This window comes from Salmo salar, chromosome 22 (assembly GCF_965601325.2).
Source record: "Salmo salar chromosome 22, fSalSal1, whole genome shotgun sequence".
NCBI classification, from domain to species: domain Eukaryota; kingdom Metazoa; phylum Chordata; class Actinopteri; order Salmoniformes; family Salmonidae; genus Salmo; species Salmo salar.
The window spans coordinates 35,574,717-35,599,388 of NC_138312.1; the positions used below are offsets into that span (position 1 = coordinate 35,574,717).

At 42.8% G+C, this 24,672-nt stretch overlaps 1 protein-coding gene and 1 pseudogene across 4 annotated transcripts in view; one reads left to right on the plus strand and one right to left on the minus strand.

Moving 5' to 3' along the window:
* The first annotated feature begins 2,760 nt into the window (after positions 1-2,760).
* Positions 2,761-11,855, plus strand: LOC123729655 (uncharacterized; annotated as a pseudogene).
* Positions 11,856-12,278: 423 nt separating this feature from the next.
* The window catches only part of LOC106583287 (arf-GAP with GTPase, ANK repeat and PH domain-containing protein 1), a 45,600-nt gene continuing 33,206 nt past the window's right edge, over positions 12,279-24,672 (minus strand). For 2 of the 4 annotated variants that reach the window (XM_045705411.2, XM_014167266.3), the window contains exons 12-19: positions 21,638-21,760; positions 21,328-21,465; positions 20,871-20,930; positions 20,217-20,368; positions 19,547-19,637; positions 18,771-18,993; positions 18,148-18,487; positions 12,279-16,258 (exon numbers count right to left, since the gene is read on the minus strand). In XM_045705411.2, coding sequence (XP_045561367.1) covers positions 16,025-16,258; positions 18,148-18,487; positions 18,771-18,993; positions 19,547-19,637; positions 20,217-20,368; positions 20,871-20,930; positions 21,328-21,465; positions 21,638-21,760 — 1,361 coding nt within the window. In that variant the 3' untranslated portion in view covers positions 12,279-16,024. The remainder of the gene's footprint in view (positions 16,259-18,147; positions 18,488-18,770; positions 18,994-19,546; positions 19,638-20,216; positions 20,369-20,870; positions 20,931-21,327; positions 21,466-21,637; positions 21,761-24,672) is intronic. The other 2 variants (XM_045705412.2, XM_014167267.3) reach the window with 1 other exon arrangement.

Below are 24,672 nucleotides of genomic sequence, written 5' to 3' on the forward strand. Positions count from 1 at the left end.
GAGGTAAACCTAGGCGTTGAGTGACAATGAGAGAGGTTTCATCTCTGGAGGCACCAATTAAGCCAGGTGAGGTCTCCGCATGTGTATGGGGTGGGACAAAAGAGCTCTCTAAGGCATTTTGAGTGGGACTGAGGGCTCTACAGTGAAATAAAACAGTAAGAACTAGCCAAAACAGCAGTAGACAAGGCATATTGACATTAGAGAGAGGCATAAAGCAAACACAGGTGTTGATCAGGAGAGCTAAGACAACAACGGGTAAATGGCGATGAATGGGCAGAGCGGGTTAGTTAGGTACATACAGGACCTGAGTTCGAGGCTGGTGCCGACAGGTAAACAAAATGAGGTACCGTGTTATTGAAACAGTCCAGGGGGCATCAGCTGTGTAGCCGAGTGATCATAGGGTCAAAAGAGCAGCAATAGGTGAGTCAGGGTGCCGTTCAGTAGTCACTACTACGCTAGGCGAGCAGGGGACACAGCTTTCAGAAAATCTAGCGGGCCGGGGCTAGTAGATGGTTCTTCCGCGACATCGTAACAGGATAGCCTGATAAGACCCCCTCCGACGGTTACGTCGGTAGACCAGTCGTGATGGATTGCCGGGGCTCCATGTCCGCAGTAAAAGGGTCCAGGCCAATTGGCAAAATCGATATTGTAGCCAAAGAATTGGCTAACTGGTGCTTGCTTCGGGACAGAGACGTTAGCCCGGAGTAGCCACTCGGATAGCAGCTAGCTAGCTGCGATGATCCGGTGTAATGGTTCAAAGCTTGCGGTAGGAATCCGGATATGTGGTAGAGCAGTCCGATATGCTCTGGGTTGATATCGCGCTGTGCAGACTGGCAGGAATTGACCGGGCTGAGGCTGGCTGATGTCCGAGTTAACAGTGATGACCGCTAGCAGTGGCTAACTGACTACTAGCTAGAAGCTAGTTAGCTGGCTAGCTTCTGATGGGGGTTCGGTTCTAAAGTGTAAAAAATAGTAGATCGGTACCACATTGGGTGAGGCGGGTTGCAAGAGAGTATGTTCAGTCCGTAGATGGAAATTGAGATTCAAAATATATACGAAGAAAACGATATACAGTTGAAGTCGGAAGTTTACATACACCTTAGCCAAATACATTTAAATTCAGTTTTTCACAATTCCTGACATTTAATCCTAATAAAAATTCCCTGTCTTAGGTCAGTTAGGATCACCACTTTATTTTAAGAATGTGAAATGTCAAAATAATAGTAGAGAGAATGATTTATATCAGCTTTTATTTCTTTCATCACATTCCCAGTGGGTCAGAAGTTTACATACACTCAATTAGTATTTGGTAGCATTGTCTTTAAATTGTTTAACTTGGGTCAAATGTTTTGGGTAGCCTTCCACAAGCTTCCCACAATAAGTTGGGTGAATTTTGGCCCATTCCTCCTGACAGAGCTGGTGTAGCTGAATCAGGTTTGAATCAGGCCTCCTTGCTTGCACACGCTTTTTCAGTTCTGCCCACACATTTTCTACGGGAATGAGGTCAGGGCTTTGTGATGGCCACTCCAATACCTTGACTTTGTTGTCCATAAGCCATTTTGCCACAACTTTGGAAGTATGCTTGGGGTCATTGTCCATTTGGAAGACCCATTTGCCACAAAGCTTTAACTTTCTGACTGATGTCTTGAGATGTTGCTTCAATATATCCACATAATTTCCCATCCTCATGATGCTATCATGATGCACCAGTCCCTCCTGCAGCAAAGCACCCCCACAACATGATGCTGCCACCCCTGTGCTTCACAGTTGGGATGGTGTTCTTCTGCTTGCAAGTCTCTCCCTTTTTCCTCCAAACATATCAATGGTCATTATGGCCAAACAGTTCTATTTTTGCTTCATCAGACCAGAGGACATTTCTCCAAAAAGTACGATCTTTGTCCCCATGTGCTGTTGCAAACTGTAGTCTGGCTTTTTTATGGTGGTTTTGTTGCAGTGGCTTCTTCCTTGCTGAGCGGCCTTTCAGGTTATGTCGATATAGGACTCGTTTTACTGTGGATATAGATACTTTTGTACCTGTTTCCTACAGCTTCTTCACAAGGTCCTTTGCTGTGTTTCTGGGATTGATTTGCACTTTTCACACCACAGTGCGCTCATCTCTAGGAGACAGAACGCGTCTCTTTCCTGAGCGGTATGACGGCTGCGTGGTCAATGGTGTTTATACTTGCGTACTATTGTTTGTACAGATGAACGTGGTACCTTCAGGCGTTTGGAAATTGCTCCCAAGCATGAACCAGACTTGTGGAGGTCTACAAATTGTTTTCTGAGGTCTTGGCTGATTTCTTTTGATTTTCCCATAATATCAAGCAAAGAGGCACTGAGTTTGAAAGTAGGCCTTGAAATACATCCACAGGTACACCTTCAATTGACTCAAATGATGTCAATTAGCTTGTCAGAAGCTTCTAAAGTCATGACATAATTTTCTGGAATTTTCCAAGCTGTTTAAAGGCACAGTCAACTTAGTGTATGTTCACTTCTGACCCACTGGAATTGTGATACAGTGAATTATAAGTGAAATAATCTGTCTGTAAACAATTGTTGGAAAATTTACTTGTGTCATGTACAAAGTAGATGTCCTAACAGAGTTGACAAAACTATAGTTTTTTAACAAGAAATTTGTGGAGTGGTTGAAAAACTAGTTTTAATGTATGTAAACTTCCGACTTCAACTGTATACATGGGACGGGACGGGACAGGACAAGACAAATAGACGTCCGACTGCTAACCCATCTTGTAAATCAAGATGCCGTTATTGCACAAGATGAATATCACCTGGTCTGAATATCACCAGGTAACAACACTGAGTCTGCTTCTCATCTGGCACCCTTTTCCCTTTAGTGCACAACTGTGCCACCGTGAGATTGCAAAGCTGGTTCTGGAGACTGGAGAGCTGCAGGATGTTTAAGCTTTTGTTTGAACTAAGCATTAATACAGCTGATTCAATTTGTGATACCTTGATTATTTCAAGCAGGTGTGTTAGTGCTTGAGTGGAATAAAAGCCTGCACATCCTGTACACTAGTTGACAACAAGAAATCTCATAAAGATGCAGGATCACACTTAAATGAAATAACGGCATGGAATTACTGGCAGGTTTGTTGAAAATAGAGTCTGTGTCAGACTGAGATTGTTTGAAGTCGTTTTGAGCCGTTGTTAACAGAATCTGTTCTTTTATCAGGTGTCCCGTGAAGCGAGTTTCAAAGAGAAGGTAAGATCAGAGAAAAATCTCAAAATGATTTATTTATTTTCAAGAGTTAGTTGTGGGATCTTTTCACTTTTAGTACATCAACTTACATTTCAGACAACTTGCGATCCTGCCTGTTACTTGGGCTTGAATGACTAAAGTCTTTGATACAATGAGATAATAAAAAGCTGGCACCATGCACAGTGCCTTCAGGAAGTATTCACACCCCTTGACTTTTTCCACATTTTGTTCTGTTACAGCCTGAACTTAAAATTGATTAATTTTTGATTTTGTGTCATTAACCTACACACAATACCACATAATGTCCAAGTGGATTTATGTTTGGGCATTTTTACAAATTCATAAAAAATTAAAAGCTGACATTTCTTGAGTCAATAAGTATTCAACCCCTATGTTATGCCAATCCTAAATAAGTTGAGGAGTAAAAATGTGCTTAACAAGTCACATAATAAGTTGCATGGTCTGTGTGAAATAATAGTGTTTAAAATACATTTTTGATGACTACTTCATCATCTGAAAGGTCCCTCAGCCGAGCAGTGAATTTCAAGCACAGATTCAACCACGTTGACCAGGGATGTTTTCCACTGCCTCGCAAAGAAGTGCATCTATTGGTAGATGGGTAAAAAATACAATTAAAGCAGACATTGCATATCCCTTTTAGCATGGTGAAGTTATTAATTACATTTTGGATGGTGTATCAATACAATCAGTCACTACAAAGATACACGCATCCTTCCTAACTCAGTTGGTGGAGAGGAAGGAAACCACTCAAGGATTTCACCAGGAAACCAATGGTTACTTTAAAACAGTTACAGAGTTCAATGACTTTGATAGGAGAAAACTGAGGATGGATCAATAACATTGTAGTTTCACAGTAGTAACCTAAATGACAAAGTAAAAAGAAGGAAGCCTGTACAGGATAAAAATATCCCAAAACATGTGTCCTGTTTGCAATAAGGAACTAAAGTAAAACTGCAAAAAATGTGGCAAAGAAATTAACTTTGTCTTGAATACAAAGTGTTATGTTTTGGGCAAATCCGACACTTCACTGAGTACCACTCTTCATATTTTCAAGCATTATAAGGACACAAGGCGAGACCCAAATGAAAACACAGGAGGCAGATGGTAGAGCTCCAATATATATTTGACCTTGTTTTAGGTTATTATCCTGCTGAAAGGTGAATTTGTCATTTAAATTGGTTCTCTTGTTCACTTGCTCCCTCTCCCCTCTCTTTCATCGTGTTGTCAGGTTAGAGAGTTGCCAACGTGCAAAGATGTTGAGTTCAGGAATAACATGCAGGAGGTTTATGTGAGTGAGGAGAAGAAGGAAAGGATCATGGACAAGCTCAACAGAGACGTGGAGGTGAGGGTCAGAGACAGGGCACAGCATCAGTAGCACAGCAGCACATTATGCATAACCACTGATGATGTAAAAAGGGCTTTATAAATACATTTGATTGAATTATTGATTGATCTATTGTTTTCAAGATGTCTTCCCTATCTGAACATTTTTAATTCTCATCGTTGTTGGTTTATCAGTATCTGTATTTGTTTGACATGTTTTGTTTGTGTGATTCCTAGTCTGGAGCAGAAATGTCCACCGTTCACCCTGAGCAGTACGCCAAGAGGTTCCATGAGTTCATTGCTGAGATCTTTGCGTAGCTCCTCAGAACACAGCTACAGCTACAGAACCATAGCTGGCTCAATACGAAAACACTCCTTATTTACTACCTTGTTGTTACAATTCCTTAACTGACAAGTACTTTCGTATAGAGATAAAATATACAGTTTTTAAAAGAGCTATTTATTTAATTGTATCCATCAATAAGTTTAAAAAGACTCTTAGTACTAACTTTGTCACCTGTGGAACACAGAGAAACATGATCATGATCATCATCAGGTGCCTGGAGTTCTGGATTTCTGGAATTTTGGAGACCTATCAGTCCTATTCACTGTCGAAGTCTGACAACAGGGTGTGTTTTAATGGCTTCTATGACGATGGCAAGAGAGAGAGCATTGTCTTTATGGCATGCTCTTCCAGCTGATTCTCCGACCAGATGGAGGCACAAAAGGACAGAGTGGCTATTTTATGGACACACACTGGACTGGTATTTTAGAAAGACTGATTGATTTAAAGTCCTACTTCACTTGGACTTCCTTGCTTAAATCAAAACACATGGTGAAGAAATGCCTCCCCTCCAAAAAAATGTCATCACTGAGTTATCTTAATATTCTTTTAGCAAATGTATTCAATGTTTCTTAAATCTATGTTTGAGTTGATATCTATTAAATGATCTGTGTTACATTTTCGGAAGTTGTGGCTCTATCCCATAAATTCAGATTTCCTAGTAGGCCTACAGTATTCTCAAAGTTCTCTAGAGGGAAATAGGTGTCCTGACCATCTAAGGGATGTCATGAACATGTAAACCACCAAATCCCACACAGCAGGCAGTCACAGTGCAATCTGATGAAGTGAAAATATAATGTTCTGAGAACCATATTTCTTAGAGCTTGGTGAGAGCATGGTTGTCTTATGATTATTTTATTCTGGGAATGGTGCAATATACCCAGCTAGCACAAAACGTTCTGAGAACCATGTGTCTCTTAGGTGGGAATTTCAGTACTTAAACATAACGTTTCCTACAGGTTGCCTCATGGTTCTATTTAAAGTAATGTTTTCAAATTGTTCAGAGAACGTTAAGAAACAACATTCTTCTGTGCAAATTTCAGTACTTCAGCATAATGTTTTCTACAGGTTTCCTCATGGTTCTATTTGTCTGTACCCAATAATGTTTGTACCCTGTTTTGTGCTGCTACCATGTTGTGCTGCTGCCATTTTGTGTTGCTACCATATTGTTGTCATGTTGTCACTCCACTAGGGCCCTCACCTACTCCCCGTAGGCTGTCTCATTGTTGTTGGTAATCAGGCTTACCACTGTTGGGTCGTCAGAAAACGTGCAGTCATGGGTGAGCACGGAGCACAGGAGGGGGCTGAGCAAGTACCCCCGTGGGGCCCCCATGTTGAGGATCAGATTGGCGGAGGTGCTGTTACCTACCTTCACCACCTGGGGTTGGCCTGTCAGGAAGTCCACACCCAGGGTTCACACCCAGGGCCCTAAGCTTAGTGATAAACAAAAGATGAACAAAATAAGTAGGTATGGGGAACAATGGCAATTGCTGAGTGGACACAGAGAGGTACAAAGTTGTTGTAAAAGGCGCTCTTTTCTAAGAAAGAGCCTGAAACAAATCCAAGACAGAAAGGATCTGGGTCTGTGTGACCTGAGAGAGATATGGAATGGGAAGAAAATGGACTGTGCTCCATTCTAAAAGTCACTGGTGTCTATCATTGTGCAAGCTTAATTGTAACTTTAATGCATTCTGTAAAACTGTGACACAATTTAATGGATATCAATGTTTAGGTGGTAACAATATTTCAGGGGTTATAGAAGACAACAATAGAAGACAGCAGTATTTGGGTACGGCAAAATCTCAAATAGCCTAACATGTTAGTGCTTTCAGAAAGTATTCATACCCCTTGACTTATTCCATATTTTGTTTTGTTACAGCCTGAATTCCAAATGGATTAAATATATATATATATATATATATATCACCTATCTACACACAATACCCCATAAAGAAATGTTTGCTAATTTATTGAAAATGAAATACAGAAATATCTAATTTGCATAAGTATTCACACACCTGAATCAATACATGTTAGAACCACCTTTGGCAGCCATGACAGCTGTGAGTCTTTCTGGGTCTTGAACAGCTTTGCACACCAGGATTGTACAATATTTGCACATTATTCTTTTTAAGGGCCAAATAATAAATGTTTAAATCTATAATCGTTTTTATGGATGGTTTATTATGAGGTATTAGGTTTTATTTATTCGCACCAAAGAAAAGTGAAAGACAAAACAGTACAGATAAAACAAACTGCTAAAAACAGTGAGGTTGGAAACCCAAAGGTGTAACAGCTGTCTTCAGGAATGGACCAAGGCGCAGCGGGAATGTGGATACTCATAGTTTAATTCAACAAAAGAGTAAAGCATCCACGGTGAAAAAAACAATAAGCAAGACAGCAACAGTTTTACAGGCTATACAAACGCAGTGCAAAAACAACTACACACAATCCCAAAGAAAAACACACCCTTCTATATAGGACTCCCAATCAAAGGCAACTCAACACACCTGCCTTCAATTGGGAGTCCCATCCCCAACACAAACCCTTAACATACAAAAAACCTGCCACATCCTGACCACAACTGATACAATACCTCCCTTTGCTGGTCAGGACGTGACAAAAGGGGCTTATATGAAAACCGCACCACAAATATACGTTTAAAAAAATGTAAGTTTGTTCAATCAGTTAAACTAAGCATATTAATTATAAATGTACATATAAAACGTGTGTGTGTGTGTGTGTGTGTGTGTGTGTGTGTGTGTGTGTGTGTGTGTGTGTGGAGAGAGAGAGAGAGAAAGAGAGAGAGAGAGAGAATTATTGGTTAGTTTGGTTCATCAGGTTGACCCCCAGTCTTCGCTTGAAGTTATTGAGGGATGATGAGGTTTTGGCAATGTGAAGATAAGAATTCCAGAGTATGGTACTCTGTATCTGATAGAGAAATGACTATGTGAGGTGCGGCAGTTGGGAGGGTGAAGGTTATCACAGTGTATTGTGTTATATAGGTGGATTTCAGAATTAACCTGGAAGAATACATTGAAGGGTACACTGTCTGGGAGGTATGAGAATTTGTAGATTAAAGTGCATAATTGGCGTACATTCATGTCGTAAATAGACAAGAAATCGAGTTTCTTAAACAAAGGTGCAAATGGGGCCAGGTAATTAGAGGAGGTGGCTAGTCTTGCAAATGTATTTTGTACGATGAGTAATTTGTGTAGGTAGGAGGCATATGTACTGGCACAGACAATATTACAGTAAATTAGATATGGGTAAATTAAGATAGTATACAGTAGGGTTAGGAAGCTTGCCTGATGGCCCAAACCACTCATCTTTCTGATGATACCAAGATTTCATCACTTTGCTACAGACAAATTGAATATGATCTTTCCAGGATAACTTTTCATCAATTAGAACTCGGAGGAATCTAGTGCTGTGACTTGTTCCATTTCATTCCCACCAAAATGAGATTCTGGCACTTTTTCTTTTCTTTTCTTTTTACAATATTTCTTATTCTTTCTAATGAATACAATAAATGTAGTTGTTTTACCATTTAAAGAGAATTTGTTTTTCTCGAACCATTCAGAAAATTTGCCCATACCTGAGTTGGCTTCATTAATTATTGAATCAAAATTCTTGTGTGATAAAAGCAAATTGGTGTGATCAAGAGAAAGGGAAGTACGGTAGAAGATACAGCAGCAAGGTCATTGATATAGATTAGGAATAACAAGGTCCAAATATCAACCCTGATAAAAAAAGATGCCAAGAGTGTATTAATTGTTGTTAAGGGCTGTAAAGATTTTACCCACAAGTTGCAAAAGAGCCATATCTGTGGAGTAGTTTTTACGAAAACCATATTGGTGCTCATATAGAACACAGTGTTGAGTTACATGCTTCAACATTCTTTTATTTACCAAATTGTCTAGGATTTTAGAAAAGATTTATAGAGGGGGGATAACTTGGGCAATTTTCAAATCTTTTGGAACAATACCAGTTTGCATAGATTTGGTGAAGATATACATTAGAGGCTCAGTAATCAAGGAAGACACCGATTTCACCAAAGAGGCACCAATCTCATCATCACCTGCAGAGGATATCTTTAAGTTACCAATCACCTCCATTGCAGTTCACATGATCATTAGAAATTATTCAATACCCAAAATGTCAGATAGGGACTGTTAATCTTGGGGTGAAAAATAAACAGTGGACTCCATATGTTCCACGCCCTAAACTAGCATTTTGGCTTCCAAACTGTGTGTTGGATCTGTTTGGGTTCCCTGACCTCCATGATTGAGAGGTGCCATTGACTTGACCTTTGGATGTTGGCTCTTGCTCACAACTCTTGTGGTAGTCTCAAGTCTTAATAATAACTTCATTCTAGCCCCTTTAGTTACATCCTAATAATGAACTCAGGGAGGCTCAGTTAGGTGAAATTCTTGTCTTTTTTCTTTTTGGAGGCTTCTGTCTTCTGTCTCATGTATATCTCCCCTCTATGTTGGTCTCCTCTCCTGTCCTGTCCTGTCCTGTCCTATCCTATCCTCCCCTCCTCTCCTCTCCTCTCCTGTCCTGTCCTGTCCTGTCCTGTCCTGTCCTGTCCTCCCCTCCCCTCCCCTCCCCTCCCCTCCCCTCCCCTCCCCTCCTCTCCTGTCCTGTCCTCTCCTGTCCTGTCCTGTCCTCTCATGCTCCAGCGTGGATACAGTATCTTGTGCTCTCATCTAACTGGGGGATGGGGGAGTGGGCGTGGAGTGTACTTTAACTGTGAGGCTCATGTCTGTACCAGAACAGCGGTCATTGAGGAACATACAGAGCCAGTGCACAGAGCCTGAAAGTCTGCTCTATGCGCTGGGACAGCGCTCAGTAAGCCAGGACTTTGATTTCTCTCAGCCGTGTGTATCCTGCTCTGCTCTGCACCGCCCGCAACCGTAAGGCTCTCCAGAGGGTGGTGCGGTCTGCACAACGCATCACCGGGGGCACACTGCCTGCCCTCCAGGACACCTACAGCACCCGATGTTACAGTAAGGCCAAAACGATCATCAAGGACACCAACCACCCGAGCCACTGCCTGTTCACCCCGTTATCATCCAGAAGGCGAGATCAGTACAGGTGCATCAAAGCTGGGACCGGAGACTGAAAAATAGCTTCTATCTCAAGGCCATCTGACTGTTAAACAGCCATCACTAGCCGGCTTCCACCCGGTTACTCAACCCAGGACCTTAGAGGCTGCTGCCCTATATACATAGACATGGAATCACTGGCCACTTTAATAATGTTTACATACTGCTTTAATAATTTCATATGTATATACTGTATTCTATTCTACTGTATTTTAGTCAGTGCCACTCCAGCATTGCTCGTCCTAATATTTATATATTTCTTAATTCCATTATTTTACTTTTAGATTTGTGTGTATTGTTGTGAATTGTTAGATATTACTGCACTGTTGGAGCTAGGCACACAATAATTTCACTACACCCGCAATAACATCAGCTAAATATGTGCACGTGACCAATACAATTTGATTTGATTATTTATTTGTCATGCAGGCTCTTTCCATATGGTCTGATAATTCTCCAGACAAATTTTTCTTTGTAACTATGATATCCACAGAAATAATCTGTAACAGTCCAGAGCTCTGGTGGGTTGCGTGTCATAGTGATTCATATGACACTGTATTCATTTCTCCGATTTATTTCTGTATTTTCTCATGATCCTGTAATGGATAAACTACCGTTGTCCACCTACAGGTCATGAAGGAGCACTAGCATAGCAACTCATCCTGGTACGAAGACAACTACACAGACCAGGACAACGCCTCGCAGCGCATGGCGCTATTCCTGCTCTACCTGCTGCTCTTCGTGGCCGGCCTGACGCTCAACGCCCTGGTGGTGCTGCTCAGCAGCTGCTCTTCGTGGCCGGCCTGACGCTCAACGCCCTGGTGGTGCTGCTCAGCAGCTGCAACGGCATGCTCTTCTGTGTGCTCAATGTAGGAATGTCGGACCTGCTGATTATAGTGGTGGTGCCCTTCTCCATCCTGTAGGCCATGTTGGAGAACGTGTGGTTGTGGGGACACTTCCTGTGCCGCTTCACCTTCCTCGTTTATGTCATCAACTTCTACAGCAGCTCCTTCTTCCATGGTCTATATGATGGTGGAGCACGACCTGGCCGTGGTGTGCACCAGCCCCACGAACTTGGGGCCCCAAGCAAACAGGCTCAGGGGGTTCCTCTGGGTCCTGTCCGTGGTTCTAGGCCTGCTTGATAACGCAAAGAATATATATATAGGACACCACTCCTTGACATGTTTTTATTGCTGCACAAACATTTTGGGTATGAGCCCTTCTTCAGCGTGCAAGGCAATGACAATCAATGTCAACTGAACAATACCACAGAGGTGGGCATAATTATACATTCAGTCAGTATTGGCCCAATTAAGAGATCCCAGCAGAGAGAGCTGTGGTGGTAACATAACAAACTAATAAAGATACTGTATATAGACACACAATGCAAATATGTCACTACCTGCTGGATAACGCCCATGTGACGCTGCTGGAGTGGGACGAGCTGGGCTGCTACATCTATCAGCACAACTTTGTGGACTGGTATGCTGCCCACACCTTCCTCTATCTAATCTTCCAGTTCCTGGGCCCGGTGGCCATCATCATGACCTTTAACCTGCTGACCCTGCGGGCGGTGTGGGCGGGGCTGTGGCAGGTTCATCTGTACTCCCTATGTTTGTGCTGTGCTGGTTGGTTATGGATCACAACCATGTCGTCTTCATATATGAACAAACAAGTTACTAACCTCAAAATGAATGTCATGCCTGTATATTCTTGTCACATTCACAAGAAAAAACAGATGACAACTTAACTGTCATTAGTTTTGGTACAGGCCAGGTTGTCACTACCTGGCTATGCTGACATCTTGCTGCTCTGAGGAATCAGGGGTACGTCCCAAGTGGTACCCTAGTAGTAGTGCACTACATTGGAAATAGGGTGCTATTTGAGACGCAGCCAGGATTCATTAGCAGGTTTCTGTGGCTTGGCCTGAGCTGATACTATAGAATTCTTAAATGATATCGTTTGCCTTCTCAGTACATCTACAGTACATGCTGCCTCCCCATGGCCGACACTGGAAATGAGTGTTTCAGGTTCATTTACCACACACACACACACACACACACACACACACACACACACACACACACACACACACACACACACACACACACACACACACACACACACACACACACACACACACACACACACACACACACCCTTGCATAGCAAAACACTATACATGTACAGAGACAGATCCATGCCTGAGTTTTGTTTAACCCTTCAAGTCAATTCATTCTAATGACAAAATACCCAGAAACATATTATGAACATTTTATTCTGTTGCTTTGTTGTATGGTGTTGTTTTCTACTTCCTTCTTTTTTTAAGCAGATAAAAGTTTCACATTAAAATATGAAATACCCCCAAATCTATAAATAAAACACCACAGGTTGGACAGTAATTGTAGTGACAGCTAACTTGAATGAGCCATGAATCATGTACATGAGTAGAAAAACACTGCAAAAAAAAGAGAAGCTTACAATATTTACAGACACAAAGTCATTGGAGATTTTCATTTTCGGTTAAAAAAAGACTAGCGGTATGATCATACTACAGTATTTTTGTAAGTCCCGATATTCAAGCAACATGGTCCTTGTGGTGTTATTATAATAGTCTCTAATGTGGCCACTAGCAAAACATTCTCAGCACAAGGCCAATGATTTATCTTACTAATGATCATTTTGTACAGTTGGGATGGTAATCGAGAATGACGTCTGCGACATTTGGTTTTGAAACCCTTTTTCTTTTGGAGGTGTGGCAGTTCACCAAAACATTACCAATAATTGCAATACATTCAATCAAACTGAAGGCATTTCATTTGTTTCACACTAAAACGGCGTCTGGCAGTAACACTGTTCAGTAAAATAGGACATAGAGCAACTGCACTAGTGGGTCTCTCTTTCTCTATTCTTCGATATGACTACACAGTAAATCAATGTTTCTCATTTCTGAAACACACATTATGCACACACATTACAAGTCTCCATCTTGGAACTCAAAGTGATGTCATGGAGATACAGTCATGTGAAAAAGTAAGTACACTCCCTGGAAAGTTGTCTTTTTTTGTACATATTTGGACAGATGGATATGTAATCTTCACTTCACCACTATTGACAGATAAAGGTAACCGAATTTAACAAATGACACTGAAAGATTATACTTTGCAATCATTTATTCATCAAAAAATGTACAGAAATGCAACTCCATAGTGCGGAAAAAAATAAGTACACCCCTAGCTTCAATAGCTGGTGTTGCCTCCTTTAGATGAAATATCTTAATGTAGCCATTTCTTGTAACTGTCTGTCCGTCTCTTATATCGACAGGGAGGAATTTTTGGACAACTCTTCTTTACAGTACTACTTCAACTGTCATGTTCGAGGGCTTTCTTGCAAGCACGGCCAGCTTCAAGTTCCCCCACAGCATTTCGACAGGATGCTGTGGGGGAATTCCATAACCCTCCATTTCTTATTTTTGAGCCATTCTGTTATAGCTTTGCTTGTGTGTTTTGGATCATTGTCCTGTTGCAAGATGCATGTTCGGTTCAGCTTCAGCTTTTTGGCCTTTGGCCTCACATTCTCCTCAAGAATCATCTGGTACAATATGGAATGTGTGGTTGAATGATGGCAAGTTGGCCAGGCCCTGAGGCAGCCCCAAACCATAATGCCACCGCCTCCATGCTTTATGGCTGCTATGAGGCTCTTCTGTTCAAAGGCAGTGTTCCGTTTTCACCAAACATGGCGTCTGGCATTGCGGCCAAACAACTCCACCTTTGACTCATCTGTCCAGAGCACATTGTTCCAGTAGTTTTGGTCTTCACCCAGATGTGGTCTGGAAAATGTCAGGCGTGTCTTCATATTATTTGTTGAGAGCAGAGGCTTCTTCCTTCCTGACCTCCCATGTAGGCCAAGTTTGTGCAGTCTCTTTCTGACAGTTAACTCATGCACTTATACATTGATTGTGGCAAGAGAGGCCTATAGATCCCTTGATGTTACCCTGGGGTTCTTAGAGACTTCTATGAGCATCTTTCAGTCAGCTCTTGGGCTGATTTTGGTGGGACGATCTGGCCTAGGTAGATTGCCAGTGGTCATTTGTAGATGAGCCGTCAGACAGTGGACTGATGTACTTCAAATTGCTTGGAAATGCATTTGTAACCCCTCCCAGACTCATGGGCATCAATAATCTTTCTTCTGAGGGCCTCGGGTAGGTATTTTGATCTTGACATGATGTTTTACCAAACACCCATACGGTTAAGACCAAACCAGTTTCTAATCTTTATGGAAAGCTGGACCCTCCCAAGTTACTCTCTAATGATTTTCACCTATTTTGGTGAACCTGATTCTAATTTTAGCCATTTTATGTGATGGTAAAGGTACGGGTGTACTAACCTTTTCTGCATAAAGAAATTGCATTTTTGTTTATTTTAATTGCATAACATTTTCAAAGTACATTTTTTTTTGTGTGATTTGTTAAATTGGATCACCTTCATCAATGAATGTGATTTGAATTTAGCTCAGATATCCATGTGTCCAAATACGTCAAATAAAAAAAGACCACTTCCAGGGAGTGTACTTACTTTTTCACATGACTGTAGATAGCGGACTGCCAAATAAAATAAATCAACAAATCTGTCACAGTTTTGAATCTCTCAACAGCTAAGAGTAATCCATATGTATTACAAACAAGAACCTACCATACAAACTTCAGAACATACAATTACATTCTTGAACATGAAGTAGTTCTCAATATTGATAACTATGACAAGTAAAGTAATAATATCAATTTCATATATGTCTTTCTATACAATTATTATTTTGACCTAAATTCTTAAAATACAAATCCATTATCTGTCGGACAGTATTTCTTTTGAATTTGACCTCAGCTCAGCATCAGTAACTGACCATTTTGTTTGACTGTGGTACAGTGATGAGGTTTAACAGTGGTTATGTTCGTTCCAGCACTGGCAATTGGTGTTAGTCTTGGCTCCACTGTTTAGTTTCTGCGTGAGTAAGTACAATGCCGTTCAGAGGATTCAACGAGCCCCCTCATACTCATTTTATCATAATGTAGCATCTTCATTGATTTAGCTGCATTTTGAGTTAACCTGCTCTCCCTCACGTCAACCTAACCATCAAAGCACAGGATAAATGTTCATATTGAATTTTAAAATGACATTTTCTGCCGTTGATAACGGAAAGCATCTTCGCGTTTTCATATTGTAGTCTGTTATCATGGGATTCCAAGCACCTAGAGGTACAGTAGGGTGAGAAAAAGCTACAAATCCACTGTCTCACACTGGTAATTCAATTATTGCAGTTCTGTACCTCTGGTTCATTTTCCTCTCCCAGCCCTGTGGTTTGAGAGATGTGATTGGGCATGAACCCAAGTCAACATCCAGGATGGTCCACCATCTTGGCCCCAGCGCTTGTCAAAGTTCCCACAGAGCGGTGGTGAGGGGAGCCTGGAAGAGTCGATCATCAGCGCCATAGTGGGGACAAGGGAGCCACTGAGTAGAGCAGTCCCTCTCTCTCACACACACACACACGCACACACACACACACACACACACACACACACACACACACACACACACACACACACACACACACACACACACACACACACACACACACACACACACACACACACACACACCACACACACACACACACACACACACACACACACACACACACACACACACACACACAGAGAGCCAGGTAAGAGTGAGCTCAATGGTGACAGTATTAGCTGCTTGTCCATTCAGTCCTTTTGGTCTGTGACTACATCCTGGTGTGACTTCATGGGTTCCTTTTTAGAGGACACTGAAGACACAGCCTCCCCCTTCAACTAGAGCCACCCTGGCATACATATGGTTACAAACACACATGCACCACCCACACAACCTCACACACACACACACATACCGGCATTCTAACACACACTGACGCGCACATCCACCCACACACATACCCCCTCTCTCTTACACGCTTTCTACCCCCCTCACATTAAGACACTGCTCTTCTGGAGCTGCTGCGGCTGAGGCTGCCGGCGCTGCTCTTGCGGGAAAGGCTGGGTGTCGTGGCGACCGAGAGGCTTGGTGTCGTGGTAACCGAAGGGGCGGGCTCGTTGGGGCAGCCATACTGCAGGAGGATGTCAGCACACTCCTGACTGCCAGCATAACGTGCCAACGTGATGGCCGTCTGCCCCTGGGCGTCCCGACACCTCACATCACTGCCATACTGCGACCAGGGAGCGAGAGAGAGGGAGTAGGGGGAATGAGAGAGGGCAATAAGATTCAGTTGAAATTCGTAGTAAATACAAAAACACACGTATAGCTGTTTTTGGTCAAGTGTCACTTCTGTGCGTTTCCCACTACAGTATGTACAGTTGAAGTCGGAAGTTTACATACACCTTAGCCAAATACATTTAAACTCAGTTTTTCACAATTCCTGACATTTAATCCTAGTAAAAATTCCCTGTCTTGGGTCAGTTAGGATAACCTCTTTATTTTAAGAATGTGAAATGTCTGAATAATAGTAGAGAGAATGATTTATTTCAGCTTTTATTTCCTTCCTCACATTCCCAGTGGATCAGAAGTTTACATACACTCAATTAGTATTTGGTAGCATTGCCTTTAAATTGTTTAACTTTGGTCAAACGTTTTGGGTAGCCTTCCACAAGCTACCCATAACAAGTTGGGTGAATTTTGGCCCATTCCTCCTGACAGAGCTGGTGTAACTGAGTCAGGTTTGAATCAGGCCTCCTTGCTTGCACACGCCTTTTCAGTTCTGCCCACAACTTTTCTATAGAATTGAGGTCAGGTCTTTGTGATGGCCACTCCAATACCTTCACTTTGCTGTCCTTAAGCCATTTTGACACAACTTTGGAAGTATGCTTGGGGTCATTGTCCATTTGGAAGACCCATTTGCCACAAAGCTTTAACTTCCTGACTGATGTCTTGAGATGTTGCTTCAATATATAATTTTCCTCCCTTATGATGCCATCTATTTTGGGAAGTGCACCAGCCCTCCTGCAGCAAAGCACCCCCACAACATGATGCTGCCACCCCCGTGCTTCACGGTTGGGATGGTGTTCTTCGGCTTGCAAGCCTCCCCCTTTTTCCTCCGAACATAATGATGGTCATTGTGGCCAAACAGTTCTATTTTTGTTTCATCAGACCAACGGACATTTCTCCAAAAAGTACGATCTTTGTTCCAATGTGCTGTTGCAAACCGTAGTCTGGCTTTTTTTTCGGTTTTGGAGCAGTGGCTTCTTCCTTGCTGAGCGGCCTTTCAGGTTATGGTGATATAGGACTCGTTTTACTGTGGATATAGATACTTTTGTACCTGTTTCCTCCAGCATCTTCACAAGGTCCTTTGCTGTTGTTCTGGGATTGATTTGCACTTTTCGCACCAAAGTACATTCATCTCTAGGAGACAGAACGCGTCTCCTTCCTGAGCGGTATGACGGCTGCGTTGTCCCATGGTGTTTATACTTGCGTACTATTGTTTGTACAGATGAACGTGGTACCTTCAGGCGTTTGGAAATTTCTCCCAAGGATGAACCAGACTTGTGGAGGTCTAAAAAAAGATTTCTGAGGTCTTGGCTGATTTCTTTTGATTTTCCCATGATGTCAAGCAAAGAGGCACTGAGATTGAAGGTAGGCCTTGAAATACATCCACAGGTACACCTTCAATTGACTCAATGATGTCAATTAGCTTGTCAGAAGCTTCTAAAGTCATGACATCATTTTCTGGAATTTTCCAAGCTGTTTAAAGGCACGGTCAACTTAGTGTATGTAAACTTCTGACCCACTGGAATTGTGATACAGTGAATTATAAGTGAAATAATCTGTCTGTAAACAATTGTTGGAAAAATTACTTGTGTCATGCACAAAGTAGATGTCGTAACCGACTTGCCAAAACTATAGTGTGTTTACAAGAAATGTGTGGAGTGGTTGAAAAACGAGTTTTAATGACTCCAACCTAAGTGTATGTAAACTTCCCGACTTCAACTGTTATTTCTGCCATTCTTTGACTAGTGGCATGATGTCTCAAACCGAGAATGAACGAAAGACAAAAAAATGGAAAAGCAGGATGAAGAGATGATAGGAGGGACGCTCTCTCACCCAGACCAGCAGCTGGGTCATGACCACGTCGGCGAGCTGGCAGGCGGCGTGCAGTGCGGAGCAAGGCGGCCGCGGGGAGCCCTCCAGGGGAGGGCTGGGGGAGGCAGCAGGGGGGGGTGGAGAGAGGTGACCCCCTGGGGGAAGGGGGGCATTGATGTCGTCCTTGGTGCTATGGGCCAGGAGAAGGAGCAGGCGGGGGAGGTCCCTCTCCATCACGGCCGCCAGCAGACTGGCTGACAGCGTGTTGACCTCTAACCCCTGACTGGGGGAGTGCAGGGCCAGCGGAGCCACAAACAACCTCTGCTCGTACTTGGCCCGGATCCATGACTCCCGCTCCTCTCTGGGACCAGACACAGACACACAGGGTTACAGAGACACAAAGACACAGTTACAGAGACACAAAGACACAGTTACAGAGACACAAAGACACAGTTACAGAGCCACGGTTACAAAGGGAACAGAGTGTGTGAATACTGGCAGGTGTTCACATCTCCTATTTCTACTACTAGCTCAACTACAACTAATACTGCTACTGCAGTCCAGCAAGCTTGCCACTTATTCACACATTAAGTGTCCTATACTCTGTCCCCCAGTGTCTCTCTCCCCTGTCCCCCAGTCCTCACCGGGTGGCGTCGGGCGTGGGTTTTCGGCGGCCCAGTGTACGTCCCTCCCAGATGCTGTTGGCCAGGTGGTTGCCGATGGCACCCAGCACCAGGGTGAGTTCTCTGGGCAGGTCGTCCAGGTCCAGAGAGCGGACGCGGGACAGGTGGGTGCCCAGGTTCCTGTGGATTCCTGAACACTCAATGCAGATCAGAGCCCCCAGGTTCAGACTGGCCCATGTTGGGTCTGAGAGAGAAGACACAGTTAGGTCTGGGATAAGTCTATATAATAGACTAAAACGTGTACAGTTTTTAGTCCGGGTTGAAACTGCATGAGTAGGATTAACAGAGAGCAAACATAGAGATGGGATTAGAGTACCGGTATTACAGTACACTTTCATTCTGGGTTGAAACTGCATGAGTAGGATTAACAGAGAGCAAACATAGAGATGGGATTAGAGTACCGGTATTACAGTACACTTTCATTCTGTGTTGAAACTGCATGAGTAGGATTAACAGAGAGCAAACATAGAGATGGGATTACAGTACCGGTATTACAGTACAGTTTTATTCTGGGTTGAAACTGCATGAGTAGGATGTATATAGGAGAAAGAGTGGAAGGATATGGAGAACGGAGGGGGCTCCACCCACACTGAAAACCAAGCTCAATTACATCTGGAAGATGGATGAGGAACCAAGAAAGCAGAAAAAGCAGTAGAGCACGAAAGGAAAGAGAAAGAGAATAGAGAGATATTAAGAGCAGCACGGAGAGATACAACCATCCCTAATAAATGACTTACTAGGTGCTTCACAGTCCACACAGAGACTGTTGCCCTTGGCGTTACGGATAGCCTGCAGTGCCACAGCTTCACTCTGGCTGTTCTTACGAGCCTTTGGAACACACACACAATTAGTCTCTCCTCAGTGACAGCTGGTTTCCAACACAAACACTTTGCCAGACACTGATATTTTCTTGTAGTGTGTGTGTGTGTGTGTGTGTGTGTGTGTGTGTGTGTGTGTGTGTGTGTGTGTGTGTGTGTGTGTGTGTGTGTGTGTGTGTGTGTGTGTGTGTGTGTGTGTGTGTGTGTGTGTGCGCGTATGTGTGTGTGTGTGCGCGTATGTGTGTGTGTGTGTGTGTGTGCGCGTATGTGTGTGTGTGTGCGTATGTGTGTGTGTGTGCATATGTGTGTGTGTGTGTGTGTGTGTGTGTGCATATGTGTGTGTGTGTGCATGTATGCGTATGTGTGTGTGTGTGTGCATGTGTGCGTATGTGTGTGTGTGTGTGTGTGTGTATGTGTGTGCGCGTATGTGTGTGTGTGCGTATGTGTGTGTGTGTGTGTGTATGTGTGTGCGCGTATGTGTGTGTGTGTGTGTGTGTGTGTGTGTGTGTGTGTGTGTGTGTGTGTGTGTGTGTGTGTGTGTGTGTGTGTGTGTGTGTGTGTGTGTGTGTGTGTTCGTCTGCATCCTTGCCTTGTTCTTGCTACTCTCACACAGCTGCAGGCTGGCCAGGATCTGTCTCTCGATGGCCGTCACCCAGGAGTCCCTCTCCTCCACACTCTGGGCCTCGAAGTGCCACGTCTGGCCCGTGCTCGACACGATCAGAAAGTCAAAGTTATCCTCATCTGATGACAGAACACATACAGTACACTTGTATTAGAGACAGTCAAGTCATGACGTTTTCCCTGACCATGTGACCTGACCAGGAATACAACATTGGTTCCAATCAGGTCACACGGTGAGGATAAACTCATAACAAAGTACCACACTGTGGGTTCAGAGGGTTACGTCCTCCATCACAATGATGATTGGTGGTGGATCTCCAAACGGCACGTACCTGCTAAGTAGACATCGGCATGCATTATTGCATTGCTGTCATGGTGGACAAATGAAGATGTATGGAGTATATGGAGAGAAGTCTTTTACCGAATGGAGATACAGTAAGTGCTTTGTCTTAGAGACAGACTCAAGAGGCTGCTCAATAAAAGCAGACACTGACAGACAAATTGACAAACAGAAAAGCAGACAGTCAGACAAGACAGGCAGACAGGATGAAAAGCATGGCTGACAGGCAGACAGACAGGAACAGACAGACAAACAGGGCTGACAGACAGAGTTCCTCATTACCTGTCTTGTTTATGTTTCTTAAGCTACCAAAGCTTTTTAGTTTCCACATTTTGCGCTTTGCTACAGGGTAAGAGATTAGCAGATCAGACATCCCAGGGAAGCAGGGAGAGAGAGAGAATAAAGGAACACAGGAGGAAATGAGAGGAAGACAAAATAGATCAAAGTGATAAAGGCAGATATTTTGGAGAGAATAAGTAGAAAATCCAGCAGAAGGGCATAGACTGAGTTGAGACTAAGCTTTTTCTTTATACATCTGTTCAGTATTGACCCTTTTCTGATTCACCCCCAAAGTCTATATGGTGGCAGGATTCAATGTTCAGATAGAAATGTAATGTGCAGAAAATATATGATTATCTGTCATGAGTAGGGAATCATCTGATCTCACATACATTTATATCTGCAATGTTCTGAATGTTTCACCTCACTAAACCATGAATACACTGTGTTGGAAGCTTACCATCTGCTTGGCCAATGGCTACGTCTCCTTTCTGGTTCATGCTCTTCTTCCTGCGATGCTTCTTCCTGTCAACCATTGGGGAGGCTGAGCCTGTATCTTTATAGGAGGAGGGTCTGGACACCCCCTCGATGGCAGAGTCTGCCACAGTCACACAAGCACAGGAAATAAGTTTGTGCCATATGGTATAAAAGTAGAAAAAAACGAATATCTACAATGACTCAAATAAGATTACACTAGTAAGTAAATTCAAAAGTGACAAAAATATTTTTCAAAGTATCAAATCCACAGACGACCAGGGTGATGAACGTACCCATGCTTTGGGGCTTGTTAGAGAGAGTAGAGGGGCAGCGCTGCACCCCTCTGTTCCCCCCAGGAGACAACCCTCCTCCCGCCCCCTCCTCTACTGGCAGGAGGTTACTACCACTACCAGGGACTATGGGGGAGAAAGCATCACATTTCAAAGAGATATTACATAAAGACACTCATGACAATTCAGTGATCAAACCAAATAATGTGTAGATATTGTAATGTAGATCACACACAAAAAATGTAAAGCGCTTATCTCTGTTCTATGACATAAGTGAGAGATATGGATGAAAGAAAGGTGTGAAGAAGAGTAAGTTACAGGGAGAATGAAAAACAGTGAGACACCAAGACGGCTAGAGAGAGGAGGCTGTAGATTAGGTTCAGAGACAAGGAGAAATAGAAGGGGAGAGGTGATAAAGAGAGAGATTGGCTGTCCTTTTCGAGCCTAGGGGTGTGACAAGTAGTCAGACAAAAACTTTCTGCATACGATTATGATCCAAGTATTTTTTGTAATTATCGGTGATTGGAAGAAGTAGAAAAAAAACATTTGAGTGCCAGCACACATCTTTCTCATGCTAGTCAGTCATGTGCAAGGTTCTACGTGGTCTGAATAACTCAACTGGCTGGCTGTAAAGAGAAGGGTGGGTTGTACGTTGATCCTGCTGTATTTCTCCGTCCACTCCCTTCAGAATTTCACCTGATCAGTTTTTGGTCTGATCATTTACATTGCATTTGGTAAGTATTCAGACCTCTTGACTTTTTCCACATTTTGTTACGTTACAATCTTATTCTAACATGAATTAAATATATGTTTTTTCTCATCAATCTACACACAATACTCCATAATGACAAAGTGAAAACAGGTTTGTAGAAATGTTTGAAAATGTATAAAAAAAACAAATGACATACCTTATTCACATTCACTGGTATGAAAAAGTATGTGAACCCTTCGGAATTACCTGGATTTCTGCATAAATTGGTCAAATTTTATCTGATCTTTATCTAAGTCACAACAATAGACAAACATAGTGTGCTTAAACTAATAACACATAAAGTATGGTATTTTTCTTGTCTATATTGAATACATCATTTAAACAATCACAGTGTAGGTTGGAAAAAGTATGTGAACCCCTAGGCTAATGACTTCTCCAAAAGATAATTGGAGTCAGGAGTCAGCTAACCTGGAGTCCAATCAATGAGACGAGATTGGAGATGTTGGTTAGAGCTGCCTTGCCCTATAAAAAACACTCACAAAATTTGAGTTTGCTATTCACAAGAAGCATTGCCTGATGTGAACCATGCCTCAAACAAAAGAGATCTCAGAAGACCTAAGATTAAGAATTGTTGACTTGCATAAAGCTGGAAAGGGTTACAAAAGTATCTCTAAAAGCCTTGATGTTCATCAGTTCACGGTAAGACATTGTCTATAAATGGAGAAAGTTCAGCACTGTTGCTACTCTACCTAGGAGTGGCCGTCCTGCAAAGATGACTGCAAGAGCACAGCGCAGAATGCTCAATGAGGTTAAGAAGAATCCTAGAGTGTCAGCTAAAGACTTACAGAAATCTCTGGAACATGCTAACATCTCTGTTGACAAGTCCAAGACACGTAAAACACTAAACAAGAATGGTGTTCATGGGAGGCCACCACGGAAGAAGCCACTGCTGTCTAAAAAAACAATTTCTGCACGTCTGAGGTTTGCGAAAGTGCACCTGGATGTTCCACAGCGCTACTGGCAAAATATTCTGTGGACAGATGAAACTACAGTTGAGTTGTTTGGAAGGAATATACAACACTATGTGTGGAGAAAAAAAAGGCACAGCACACCAACATCAAAACCTCATCCCAACTGTAAAGTATGGTGAAGGGAGCATCATGGTTTGGAGCTGCTTTGCTGCCTCAGGGCCCGGACAGCTTGCTATCATTGACGGAATAATGAATTCCCAAGTTTATCAAGACATTTTGCAGGAGAATGTTAGGCTATCTGTCCGTCAATTGAAGCTCAACCGAAGTTGGGTGATGCAACAGGACAATGACCCAAAACACAGAAGTAAATCAACAACAGAATGGGTTAAACAGAAAAAAATAGGCCTTCTGGAGTGGCCCAGTCAGAGTCCTGACCTCAACCAGATTGAGATGCTGTGGCATGACCTCAAGAGAGCAGTTCACACCAGACATCCTAAGAATATTGCTGAACTGAAACCGTTTTGTAAAGAGGAATGTCCAATATTCCTCCTGACTGCTGTGTGATCCGCAACTACAGAAAACATTTGGTTGAGGTTATTGCTGCCAAACCAGTTATTAAATCCAAGGGTTCACATACTTTTCCCACCCTGCACTGTGAATGTTTACACGGTGTGTTCAATAAAGACATGAACATGTATAATTGTTTGTGTGTTATTAGTTTAAGCAGACTGTGTTTGTCTAATTGTTTTGAACTAGATGAAGATCAGATAACATTTTAGGACCAATGTATGCAGAAATCCAGGTATTTTCAAAGGGTTGACATACTTTATCTTGCCACTGTAAGTATTCTGATCCTTTGCTATGAGATTCTAAATATAGCTCAGGTGCATCCTGTTTCCATTGATCATCTATGAGATGTTTCTACAACTTGATTGGAGTCCACCTGTGGTAAATTCAATTGATTGGACATGATTTGGAAAGGCACACAAATGTCTATATAAGGTCCTACAGTTGACAGTGCATGTCAGAGCAAAAACCAAGCCATGAGGTTGATGGAAATGTCCGTAGCGCTCCAAGACAGGATTGTGTCGAGGCACAGGTTTGGGGAAGGGTACCAAATAATTTCTACAGCATGAAGGTTCCCAAGAATACAGTGGCCTCCATCATTCTTAAATAGGAAAAGTTTCCTAGAGCTGGCCACCCAGCCAAACTGAGCAATCGGGGGAGAAAGGCCTTGGTCAGGGAGGTGACAATGGTCACTCTGACAGGGCTCCAGAGTTCCTCTGTGGAGATGGGAGAACCTTCCAGAAGGACAACCATCTCTGCAGCACTCCACCAATCAGGCCTTTATGGTA